Source organism: Leptidea sinapis, chromosome 21 (assembly GCF_905404315.1).
Source record: "Leptidea sinapis chromosome 21, ilLepSina1.1, whole genome shotgun sequence".
Taxonomy (NCBI): Eukaryota; Metazoa; Arthropoda; class Insecta; order Lepidoptera; family Pieridae; genus Leptidea; species Leptidea sinapis.
The window spans coordinates 5,007,342-5,021,223 of NC_066285.1; the positions used below are offsets into that span (position 1 = coordinate 5,007,342).

Here is a 13,882-nt window from a genome sequence, read left to right on the forward strand (position 1 = left end):
TATGGTGCTGGTTCTATTGATATTACAAAAAAAATGGTCTGTAAAGTCGGGTTGCGAAACATAGTTTGACGTGATAACGTCATTTGAATTTTATTTATATGATCGTTTATATTAATTATAATAATATTTTGTTCAAAATAGTTGTAACATGAGGTTATGTTAATATATATAATAGGTATTATTACTGTACTCACCTACCAATGCTACTTTTTTTAACAGTCAAAGAAAAAATATGTGAGATTACATCGCTAATCAAATTCTTAAAATGCATGAATTAAATACCTTTTTTGCCGCAATTGTTGTTGCAACAATGGAAACCATCAGCCGATGTGTCTTACTAGAAGAGATATAGATACGTCACAAGCCAAATGCATAGACCGATCGTACCTCTCTATCACTTGTTCCGCGCTCTCGCTTGCACGCTCGGCTCAGCGGATTTATAAGTCAAAATAATGGTGTGTTCCACTCGAGAGAAGTGACAACTCCTTCAACAAACAAGTTTAATAATATTTGATATTTTTAAGCTCCTCGAGCGAGTCTTCCTTGTCCACTCGAACCTTACAACGGCTTAGTGTCATGCCCATAAAATAAAATACTCAAACCGCCTAAACAAGTTTTTACATCAAAATGACAATTCGAAAAAAAAACAACTAACATTTCTCTAGTTCAACATTCTCAAATGCTTAACTTATATGTTATTATGACATTGTGTGATCGACTTGTCTTATCTCAATTCACATGCGTACCTTGCCTTACGAGTAACGACTCAACGAGTCGCGGAAATATATTTTTGATGTTGGCATCACTGTAATAACTACGTGGTCGCAACGGAAATGTAAACATGCACAGATAATTTCGTTAGTTTTATGATTTTAGTGCTTTTAATTTAAATTAAGTTGCGTTGGATAAATAATTATTTACTATTATTATACATTTGAGGTTTGCCGTTGTATTTTTTTTATAATGATACTAAAAATCTGTTCTGTGACTAATGTGAAGATAGGCAAAAGCGCATTGTAGCGCTGTAGGATTTGGAGTTCACTAATGGCGGACAGTAATAATTTTGAAAGTGTCGTGGTTCTATTGTTCTGTATAAATTTTTATCTGTCAGTAAAATCTAGTTTTTGATGTTTAGAATTAGATGTTTTGAAATGTGTTGTTAATATTTGTGATATAAGAATACCGAAACGATCATGACAAAAGCGACCGCTAGCTGTGTAACCTTTTCTATAACCTCGTTGGAGCGAATTGAGTAGATATGTGATCGATGTGTGTGCGTCGGTGAACGATTTCTCGTCATTTCGCTTTAAAATAGTGAGAAGTATTTCGTGATTTTAGTGATGGAAGTGTCTGCGTCGCGATTTAGCAATCCGACGCCTGTTTTCGATGTAACGTAAGTGAGCCGGTCGATCGCTAGAGGTAGTGTAAGCACTAAGCAGGGACGGCCGCTTCCAGCCGAACATGGCTGCTACGCAGGCCGAGTCTCAGCGAAGCGAGACGAACGTAGATCAGGGTACACCAGAGCAGCTAAATGAATCTCGAAACGCTCTTTTACAAAACGGCACTGATAAATCTGTCGGGCGCGTTCCGCTCGATGGCGTTGTGAATACAAAGAGTAAATCGCCGATGTCAGTCGAGGCAGGCCAGCATAGAGACGCAGGAGAGGTGCCAGGTCTCGAGCGAGGCGGAGAAAGGCCAGGGCCGGAGCAATACGGAGCGTATAGGTACGCGGAAGGCGCGGATCCATATTTTGCTCAGCGGCCGGGTTTTGCCGGCAAACCGAGACCTCCGCCACAACAACGATTCTTCCCCGGTCAGGCAGTGTCTCAAGCCCCTGGCCCTACACCCACTCTCAACTCATTGCTTCAGTCAAGTGGAGCCCCACCACACCGGTATCCTAACAGTTATGAGCAGCCCCCCGCAGGCTATGGACCTAATCCAGGATGGCCACCACCAAGGCCAATGCCTCCTTACAATCCCCAGGGAAGTCCATATAGAAATTCAACTGTGAGTATTTAGTCTGTTTAATTTTTATTAAAGTAGTGTAAGTAGTATTGAAACTCATAAACACAAGAGAATGAGTATCAAATGAAATATTGATAGTTCTCATTTTCTCAAGCTTTATTTGAATTAACAATAATATTTTGTATAAATAACATAATAGGTAGTTTATTGTATCTAAGAAATGCAATAAATCACTTTCAATTTACTTATTACAATACACAGCCTATTAACAATCAACAAACAAAAATAGTTTGGGCTGTTTGAACAATAATGTTGCGTGTTTTCATCAATGTCTATTTAATGGTAGAGAGTCGGATATTTCTGTTATAGGATATATTTCAAATATTGTGTACTTAAATGATATTTGACATACATCAGCCATATTTATTTAATTAATTACAAATGTTGAAGCCCTTGACTGCAAAAACATTGTTGGTTTGAAAATATCTGCAGCAGGTCCCGATTTAAGAATTAGATTGTTTTACTATGGTAGTTAATAATTAGTGATGTATCAATCTTGAAAATTTGTCCAAATGTTTTGACTATAAAGAATCTGATAAAAGAAGCTACTTAATAACACAACACAGGCAACCCAAAAATGGTTGTATAATTTAAATCCAAAAACAAAAAGCACTCTTGAATCAAAAATCAATGCCATTATTCTAAAATTAGGGCCTGAGTTTTGTTTTATTTAGAAATATAAGATTTGTTTAATGTGTTTTAAGTGGAGGGTCAGAAAACTATAAGTATACACCTAAATAATTGTAAGTAATATGTATAAATTAAGTATGATTTAACCACATCAAAATTACTTCAGGTTAAAGTAATACCACTACCTTGCCTCCATTCTGAAGTGTGCTTTTGTCTGGCGAGTCTTTCAAATAAGAAAAGACTTAAATCCTTTCTTTTTTCATAACTCTTGACCTCTCCAGAATGTATCAAAATATGAAAACTACTTGTACTATGTGAAAGTGTCCCATTAATCCTACATTAACTTTATACATGTCATCCCACTTGACAGCTATTGTGTAAAGAGACATTACTTTGTATCTTCTATCACATTCACCATGTTGTCCTGAGGAGTCCTAGAACACAATGAAATAAAAAGTAATCATTCAATCAGTATCAGTCTGGGACAGACTAGACAGATTCATCAATAATAATTTTTAGACTGAAATGGCTAGAAGCCAGTTTTAAAAAAAAAATTTTTGTTTATTTCCTTAAATTTTTATTCTGTTCATATCATACTTGCGAGGATGTTCCGGTGTTCTGTTTCATGTTCAGCTTTTAGCCTCCCGCAGCAATGCCAGCGCTCATGTAGTGTTTTACTTATGTGTTTTACATTTTGAAGACCATTTTTTTTTCATTATTTTCACTAAAACTGTACATTACCTTGTAAAAAGAGACCACAGTAGAAGCAATATAATCATCAGCCAAAGCTCTATCAACAAAAATAGTGCAATTTTTATGCTTTTTGCTGTGGAATGTTGCATTACCTTATAATAAGAGTGGAAGCATTATAATTGGTACTAAAGCTCTATCAACTACAATATTCTTACCTCCTAATTCATGCTATTTGATACTAAGTTTTAACCCATATCATTTAGATTGATATTGACAGTTTAAAATGGGGATTCTTTCATGAGAAAGCTTTTAGAACTGGAATGTATGAACACATATTTTATGTGATGGGCTCGGAGGTTAGTCTTGCGATCTCAACTCATGGTAAGTAGATGTTCATATGGATGTATGATTGGATGCTACATGACGCATACCTAACCTTCAAAGACACAATTCAGCCAAATGTTCATTAGACAAATTCAAATATTTTTATTCAAGTTAGGGTGTGATTTCTCTTATATAAAGTCAAAAACTACCACCCATTCCAAAAAGTAATAAAGCTACCATTTTTCATTCATGATGATTTTATGAGCTCTTAATATCTCGGTTCACTTTTTAGTGCCCTTCAGTGTGTGTTCACTGGCAATATGAAACATGGCTGTCATAATCATATACAAAATATGGATTTCAGCATAAAATTCTGCTGTATTTTGATTTGCTCCCATGATTCCATATAATATGGTATGTTTACATGTTTTTTGTGGGATGATCTATTTAAACTAATATAAAAAAATAACTTATCCAGAAACAAGAAAATAATTATTTACCCTAGATTTTTTTGAGTTAGGGAGTCTACACTATACTACATTCAAATTCAATATTCCTTAGGATAAGGTCCATCATTAGTTGTATGATAAAAAGTTCTAGTGTATAGTAGTTACACTAGATGAAAGTACCTATTTAATATAAAGAGAGTAAATATCAAATAAGAAGTGGTGCCAAGAAACTCATTGTCATACTTTTGAATCAACATTTACAGCAATAGCATTTTACATAAATATTAAGTAGTTATGCTTGAGTTAGTTAAGAAAAAAATGAAATATTTTTGTATCCCAAGTATTTTGAGAATTTCTCAAAATGCTTGGAAGTGCTGTAGATGCATCACACACAGTAAGTAAATAAAGGCATTATGTGAGCAATTTTATCAACAAAACATGTAGTAATTTCTTAGTAATTTTTATAACTTCTGATTTAAAGTGGGCTGAGCATATCATGGCAATTCTACAAAATGCAAAATCTTTTATGTGTTTGATAAGGTCTTTTCAAACCATATCTGTTGAATTAATTTAAAAAATCTATAAGACATATATGTGGCCACTCTTTGAATATAGTCTTCAGGTGTGGAGATATTTATAAACTTGCTAGAAAGTGTGACTCTCATGTTGAGTGTCCTGTGAGCAAAGATTCTTTTCTATTCAGCCCTTTTATTCTGAGTTAGAGTATGTCTCTTAACTCAGAGTGCCGCTTGGCAAAGGCCTCCTCTAGCTCTTTCCATTGGAGTCTGTCGCGGGTCACTCATCTCCAGTTCGGACCCGATGTGAATTTGAGTTCATCCTGCCATATTGTTCGAGGTCTCCTCTGGCTCCATGTGCCAATGCAACCTCTTGGATACTAATTAGTGACAATTTTGCTCCATTTCTCCGAGCTATCTCTCAACATGTTGCCAGTACATCTCCACTTCTACTGATCTATTTTATTAAGTATGTCGGATACTTTTGTCTCAGGTCTTCATTTCTAATTTCGTCTAGTCTCTATGTTCCCGTCATACTTCATTCCATAGACCTTTGGCAGTACTAAAGCCTGTCTCGGTGCTCATTGTTGAGTGCCTATGTCTCACATTCATATGTAATGCAGGGTAGGATACATGTGTTAAATATCTTTCTTAATTAATGGTAATGCTGAGATTAGTGGACTTCATAGGCCAATATTTTTTCATTCCATTGGTTATTCTTGTATTTATTTCTTTGCTTGTGAGGTCTACCAGAGATATTAGTTGGTCAAGGTATGTGTACTCTTCTACATATTCTAGGAAGGTTGTATTTATGTTAATTTCTGTTTTTATTGAATTGGTCATTAATTTTGTTTTTGTGGTGTTCATTGTTAAACCAACCATTTCGCTTTCCTTGCATAGTGACTCGATCATACTTTGCAGTTTCTTTGGATCTTCTTCAAAAAAGCAAAGATTACATATACATAATATCTCTACTCTTGAAGAAACATGCTTCAGTAGTAACCTCATGTACAAACTGCCTGAAATACAAGATATCCTTCTAAAGAAAGACAATGAATGACCTGAGGGCACAATTTATGTTTAATGCAAGCCTCCACCATGGTTAACCATCATTTCCTCAGCAAAAGAGTGATTTATAATTGAAACTCACTGCCAGTGGCCGTCATGTTAAAACCTATTATTGAAACCTTTAAGAACAGACTCAACAACTTGCTACTATTAAAAAGTTTGGTGCTTAAAAATTAACTCTGGATGTGAAGAAGTAAGCTTACAGCTGCATGTTCATATATAATATAAAACTTTATATTACAAACATTGCATTATTGCTGATGACGGAGGATGGACAGGCACCATGAGAACCATTTAAGTGAGCATTATGAATGAATGGGAAATTATGAATCCTGTCTTCATTACCATATTATGTTGCTGAAGAGAAGTGGCATAGGCCACCTATGTCATTGAGCCCCCTTTTAGCTGCTTATCTGTTGCATCAGTACCTAATAAACCACCATGTATCTTAATCCACTGTAGAGTCACCATTTTCAGAGGCAATTAATTCCGAGGTTTGGTTATGTTCTTAGATTTGCACTGACATCATCAATATGGTTTTATTTTTCAGCACTCTTTACACTTCCTTACTGTTGGAAACAATTCAGACTGGCATACAGACAGGCAGATTTTTTAAATATCAGTATTTTCTCAATTACTTTATTTTATTATTTATTTATTATAGCTTGACATAACAGTAACTAAAAAAATGGTCCCACAAAACCATCTTAATGGTTTGTCTGTGTTTGTTACTTGCCTTGTCTTTGTCTCTATTAACAGTTGTATATTATATTTATTTTGCAAGATATATTATGTTTTAGGTATCATCTCACAGAGTTGATATTCAGAGAGGATCTTCTTTTGTTTCTTTTCTGTCCATATAGTTTAATAGGATTGTCCTCATAATTCCGTACATCCAAAAATTTTAGTCAAACAATTACACAATTTTTATTATTATAAATTATAATGTTTTCCAGAGATGTTGTGCACTGCCAAAAGATGATTCAGGCTCTTTGTAGCTTATGTTCACTATGTTATCATGTAAACTAGAGCACCTTGATACATACATACATGACATTATTTGTCAGACTCAGATTGGTTTCGATCTGCTTTGGTAATTGTGGCTTTCCTAAGTTCCATTTGTTGGTTAATAGTACTCCTTATACTAACATGTAATTTCTGTTTATTTTTTCTATAACTTAATTAATCTTTAGTTGATTTAAATTTAGCTTGTCTTATATGTGTTTTCAGGAAGCTTATTATGTTTATGTAGGAAAAGTGTATTTATAAAAGATTGTAGAAATATTGGGTCTAGTTAGTGAAGGTTGCTGGAGTTGATAGTTCATTTTCTGTGAATATATCATATAGGCAATTAGGCAGTGCCTATCTAGTTATGAACCTTAATATATATATCACCAGTGGTAGAGTAAATTTACTGCCTATGGTAGGCATTTTTAAGATTGCATATATGAAGCAAGCACTGTTTCATACAACTTATGTTGTACTGTCAGACCAAAGCGCAACAACAACTACCACCTTGATAGAAAACCAATGCATGCCCCTGTATATTCAACAAATCCACCCTCAAACTTAAGCCAAGACATTTACAGGCTTCTTGTAGGAGTACAAGTAGAGGTTACTGAATATGTTTGCTCAATAAACTAAAACAATCCAGAGAGTTTAGAGGAATTTGCTAGAAACAGTGACAATCATAATGTTAACACAAGGAACAAACATAAACTTATGCCTACTATTCGGCTAAAGGCTGTTCCTAATATTCAGTCTATCTCTTACTTGAGATAAAAATCATAACTATCGTTGACTTTTCTGTACCAATAAACTTGTAGTAATTTATCTCTATCTGTAGAACTATAGTAAGAACTCTATTGGGAACAGCCATAAGTCGAGTTAGTAAGTGTTTTGTGGGGCAATGTATATGCTTTTACAACAAGATCTCAGAAAATCTACAAAACAAAAGTACTACGATATTCAAAATAATTGTTAAGGAATGTTTGTGTGGTAAAGGTTACTATAACATAAATGACTTGCTAAAACCCTTGGGCTATTAAATGATAACTCTAATTGTACAATATTACTTTGTAAACATATTTTATGATGAAAAAAAAAGCCCACTAAGTTTGTTGCGCCTGTTCTTCTCAAGTCTGAGGCATTCTTTTTGGAATGGGTGGTAGTTTTTGACTTTCAATAAGTGCTGTCATATCTTATTTTGAATAAAAATATTTGAATTTTGAATTTAAATTTAATTATAACAGTAATATTTGGTTTCTATAGTTTAGAATCATAGCCAAGATACAAAATGAAATAGTCAAATTACCTATCTTAGGATTGTGATGGGTCATTGATTTGCTTCAGATTATAACTTAATTTTTACAAAATTTTGAATGTTATGTATACCATATTTATCTATCTACGGTATGTAATAAAGCTCTTGTGTTCATTTAATGTTGAGTATTGGCTGTTTACTCCGACCTGCTCAGATCTTTCCAGATCTCTTATGTACGAGGATTTTGTCAATTGGTCGGCTACATAAACATTCCATGATTACATGAATGACCATTTCATTGTGGACTAGACATCCTCCTATTTATAAGATATGCGGTTTAGTTATTCTGGTGTGGAGGTCTCACAGTAGATTCTAGTTCTTTACTTTGTTTCACAGGGTTGCGATAATGACGAAGACATGTCATCTGATTCAGCATTATAACTTAATGCAAAGAACTTCTTGTGGAATGTTGTAAACACATGTTACATTGTTATTCATTTGAGCTGCACTTCTTCTCTATGTTAACTTACACTATGCTTAAACTATCCCGTGCTCGGGCACGTGTTTCCGGAAACATTTATTATAAATGAATCTAAAGTTATTGCATCACAATATATTAAATACATAGTCGTCGTAACAATTAAATAAAATTACGATATTTATTCAACAAGACGGTCATATTCATAGTAAATATTAATATCTATTCTTACTTTTCTCAATTAGCACAGTCAGCGCTTCTTAGAATTATTATGTCGAGGGTTGTCGGGTAAAGTCTTCATGACATTCTGTCCGATGCTGACCCTGCCTAGCGGTGGATTGGCACAACTGTTACATTGAAGCATTGTCTTGTCCACATTTGTGTTAGGCGTAAAACTTAAGCTGAACTATAGAATTAACCAAAATAGCTGCAGTAAATAAGCACCATTTACAAAATGTATTATATCAAAACCTTTTTAACATTTTCTACACGATTGGATTTTTTTTACAACGCGGCTTGGCTAGACAATGTAAATAAAAACGAGAGTCTGAAAAGTTTAGCCGTGAAAAGCCTGCGCGGCCCATCAAAGGCCTGTGTCACGGACGTGTGTGTCTGGTGCAAAAGAAAAAATCTAACGGAGGAATAACAAAGCCAGCTCCCAACTAGCGGACATCAAAACGAAAGTGCAACGATAGTGAGAGTGATGTGTAGGCAAATATTACCCGCTTGTAGGGAGAGACTCGTGCGTTCGGCTTCTCAATTACTAAACGTGCAATATGCCTTGTTGGCGGAACGCAAAGGTCGTTTACAGCTGAAATATAACGAAATAGTCGAGGATAAGGGTGTTTGATTCTTCTGATACTTTGGAGACTGTACTGAAAGTAGCATATGCATATCAAATGTATCAATATTTTTGAGTCTGGTATTAGGATCAAAATGTATTTATTTCAACACGATTCATACTAACCAATAGATCATTAATTCCGACCGAAGTGACAAATGATTGGGGGATTTTTTTTTAATTTAGCTTTTTTTGTCATCGGTTGATTTAACAAAGCAGGAAATCTTCCTACAACGGTGATTGTTGATTATTTTTTTGCAATTCACTCTAAAGTTGGACGCATAAATAGTTTTTCGAACTGAACGCCTCATCGTAACTGTTGAAACATGTTAAAATTACTTACAAGTATAGGGAGGTGTGTACGTCCTTTTCATGTATTCAAATTACGGTATTCGGTTGCTGCGGCCGACCGCCAATTGTCGAGGCGGGCGGATCTTCATGCACCATAAAACAATGCAATGAACACGTGGCCGGCTTACACTTTAGAGTTCACATCCAAGGTCGGACGCATTTGTAAGGATGTACCTGTGTAGGTTGCTCGACGAACAAATACCGGTTACGTAATGTCCCACTTCCCACGATGCCGCGTTGTTCCTTCCGTCAAGTCTCCTTCACAATTGTTTGCATGTTTTGTGAATTACACCGCTTGCGTTTAGTAAGTGTGAACTTACATTAGAGCTGCCAACCGTACTATAATATAGAGCAAATATTGTACTCCATCTAGGCACTATATAATCTATAACATTAATAGTACTTACTTGCTGAAATACTCTTTTTACATAAACTGACTTTATTGGCTTTTATTTATGTAAGCCATGCCCATTAATGTAACACAAAATAAATCCATAACTTGGGATTTGTGGAACGCAACCACAACCATTCACGTCAAAATGAATTTCAATGTGAAAAGTTGAAGGAAAGAACATTTTTAAATTATAGACTTTCTTATTTATCTTTACTCTTTACTTATGCACTCTGAAATCAGACTCTAAATAATAATGGTTAGCTATCACCGTTGCCCAAGCTCTGAGGAATTTTAGAATCGTATGCTCAGTTTGAATGTTCGGAGAAATGGTTACCAGCAGCCGAATTTCACTACGGGACATCACGTTACATTGTGACACGTGCAGTATATTTCAAAACTGCGCGTTACGAACGAAAAATTCTGCATTGCACTGCCACTTTGTGAAATCCGAAGCCGATCGCAGTAATCTCGAAGCGATATGCTTCAGGGACCTTGAAGCTTCGAACATACCCTTAATTTAAAGGCCGGAAACGCATAATTTGACCTCTGGTCTTGCAGATATCCATCTGCGGATGTTTTAACTTCCATCAGCTAATCCTGTCGAACGTAGGTAGAAGAAAGTTCCTAGAGAATCTTAATGTGGATGTTCTTATTAGTATTTCAATTCAAGTCTTGTACAGAATATACGAGAAAGTGTTATAATATACGCCGACCGATGTGGACACGACATTGTCAAATCGCCAGCGTTGTATCATTGATTACATTTGGTGACACAAACAAACGAGTGTTGTGGAATTAGTCATTTATCTCGGCTCCATGTTTACCCACAATCGCATTAGATAGTTGTCGATAAGGAGACACGTGGTTGCGAGGTCGTCGACCCGATATACTCGTGCTCGCCGACAGCTTGGTAATAATAATAAAATGTTTCCGTGCGACTGGTTCAAGGGCGAGCCGCTGATATCGGCGCCCGCTATATTTAGATTTAGCTTTGTGATGAGATGTACACAATGTGTTTCATTTAATTCCATTGATCTCCACGATTTTGACGTCGCTTCCTTTTATCGATTAGGTAATGTGTGTTGTTATTATGCGAAGACTTACTGGTTCTATGGATTCTTTAGTTGTGGTGGAGATATAAATTTTTTGTTTCTTTTGTTATTGCCGGTTCTTCTTATGGTAGAGGAGTACAAACGAGCCTAGTGGTCACCTGATGTTAGGTGATCATCGCAACCATATAGACGCTAAAACCAGATGGCCTTCCTCTGCTCCTCGCGTAGCCGTCTTTTTGAAGATGCCGTACGCGCTGTTTGAAGGTGCCAAGCAGAAAAACCGCACTGTGTACGAAAGCCACACTTCGAGATGGTTTGGATTAAATTAAAGTTTGTAACCGATGTTACCTTGTGTCGAGCGGCACCTTCTGTCCACCAGAAAATGATGTGAGTTGTAATGCACCCAAAATGATCTCTCTTAGTCTCACCACAGTCCACAACGACTGTCACTTCCCCCCTTGATGCTTTATGATGTCGTGTAATATTATACTTGTAATAAAAAACATTACAAATGCTACGGTATTTTGCGGTACAAATATAGGTCAAGTCAAATGCTTAAAGCCTTGTCTATGTCACTTGTAAAGAGCATTAGTTTCATCCGTTATCACTTCCGTTTATTTACCGACAAGCACCATTTGAGTTTGAATGGCGCCGTAGCTAGTGATATTCTGGGCTAACGATGCTTAACATCTTGTCTCAAAGCAACGAACGCAATTGCGATGCTGCTCATAATTTTTTGATTATTTTGATTAATGGGCAAGGCGTATCATTTACCATTAGGTGAACAGAAATGGTCGTCATTAGAATGCATGAAGTGCGCTTCTCACCGCACTAGTGTCATGCGTTCGACACTAGCAAGCGATTCGCTTAGAAATGTTGCATTATCAATTAACTCAGCGTTGATCGATATTCTATTCTCATCGTATTTAGGGCGGTACGAGGCGGGTGCGTAGTTGAAGCCCGAGCAAATTTCGCTCTCACTTTCGTATTGCAATAGCGGTGTGTACATGAAAACGAGATGAATGGGCCGACGGAGATCGTTCGTTTCGAGGCCGCTGTGTGGATTTGTCCGTGAAATCGATGCAATCTATCTCGGACTTGCGGGAACTGTGCCATTGTTACGTCATGACAATAAAAGGATTCGAGTGAAAGTTTTATATAAAAAGAAAGTGAAGGTCATCAAACACATAAATCCTACCTAAAGTGGGTAGGCAGATATTTTCTTTTTTCATCAGCCATGCTCTGAACATCCCTGGTTCCTTCCAATCGCATCAAGTATCGATAAAACCTTAGTCTTCATATCTTAAAACATAATAATTTTGGTCCATATCGAATACCAAGTCAACATTTTCAGTCAACATTGTCAGCAGAAAGAAGCAATTACAGAGTTAAGCTTTTTGACTTGATTTTAGTAGCTGATTTTCATTTACCTAATATATAGGCTGTCGTATCTCTGAAATCTACTTCCTTAATTCCATGAAAATCCCGTGCATTTCACCTTTGTCGTGCTCTCCGCAATAACGTGTGCCTTCTTGTCTTGAAATTAGCTCAGCTAGTTACAATCAAGAACAACTGGCCTACTGTTACAAATTGAACCTGATATCGCGTCATAGGCAGTGATCACGACTCACAAAAGTAGACAAAAAAGGTCGCTCGTCACGGTTTGCATTCATTCATACAATTTATATTATGTTGTAATGGGGTCGTTAACCGACGTGACGTCACCTAATTGCCGGTCCCCTGTACCATTCCTCGGTTCAAATCAAAATGCCGGATTAATAACAAGGGAGACCTGTGTAGGTCAAGAACATTATCATTCAACGCTCAATTGTCACCGTATGACGTTATGACTTGACGTATAGATAATTGATAATATTAAAATGTAATGTTGTAATTGTTGATTCAGACACATTTAAATGTTATTCGTTTTAACTTTCTGAACTCTATGTAAACTCTACTACCAAAACATACACTACCCCGTACCTGAAATTGTCCTTAGAAAGGGATATTATTTAACCACTCTTTACGTCATGGTCTATTGTAGCAGACCGCGTAAAAATCCACTTTTTAATCGCGTCGTGATTGATAGAAGATGCTTGTCTTTATTTTAATATATTGAACATATATACATGTGTTCATTATTCAATAGAGAATGCTGTAATACATTAGCGCGCATCGTTAAATGTGATAAGCTTACGCGTGACGTCACCGCCAATACGCAGACGGCGCTTCGTGATTGTTGCTCGAAAGTAATAATTACAAGCACAATAAATGCAAACGACGTGACGTAACGCACATCGATAAGTGTATATAAATGCAAAAGGGGCCACTGCCAAGGACTCGCCTCCGAACGCACTCGGAAAGGTAAATGACTCGTATATACCAACGTTCTATAATATAAAGAAGTGTTTCAAACACGTCACGGAGCTTTAATGCTAGATCTTTCTATCCTCCTTTGTCTCGTTAGTGTTTTCTGTCTAAAATGTCGCCTGCTTTTTGCGTTAAAATACTGTTTGCTCTTATTAGAATTGAGGTCAAACGATCGTTAGCCTGGTTACTTAGTTGTGAGGCCGCTGCAAATTCCGACTAAAAGTGGAACCAATTTGCGTGTTTTGCTTACTGCAATTTTCATCATGTGGGCAGCGTAAATACTGCGCCACTCTCGCCAACGTCACTGCATAATATTTTATTTTCTTTTTTTTTGTCCTGTGTGGTCCCAATGTTTGGTAATAGTTTCCATTTTACCTTGGATTTGTGTTTGTCTTTCTATTCAGAAAACATCAAAAAACTTAGATGATT

At 36.2% G+C, this 13,882-nt stretch overlaps 1 protein-coding gene across 7 annotated transcripts in view; it reads left to right on the plus strand.

The window, feature by feature from the left end:
* Window positions 1-819: 819 nt before the first annotated feature.
* The window catches only part of LOC126970401 (trithorax group protein osa), a 144,574-nt gene continuing 131,511 nt past the window's right edge, over window positions 820-13,882 (plus strand). For all 7 annotated transcript variants that reach the window (XM_050816223.1, XM_050816228.1, XM_050816227.1 and 4 more), the window contains exon 1: window positions 820-2,007. In XM_050816223.1, the coding sequence (XP_050672180.1) occupies window positions 1,462-2,007 (546 nt within the window). In that variant the 5' untranslated portion in view covers window positions 820-1,461. The remainder of the gene's footprint in view (window positions 2,008-13,882) is intronic.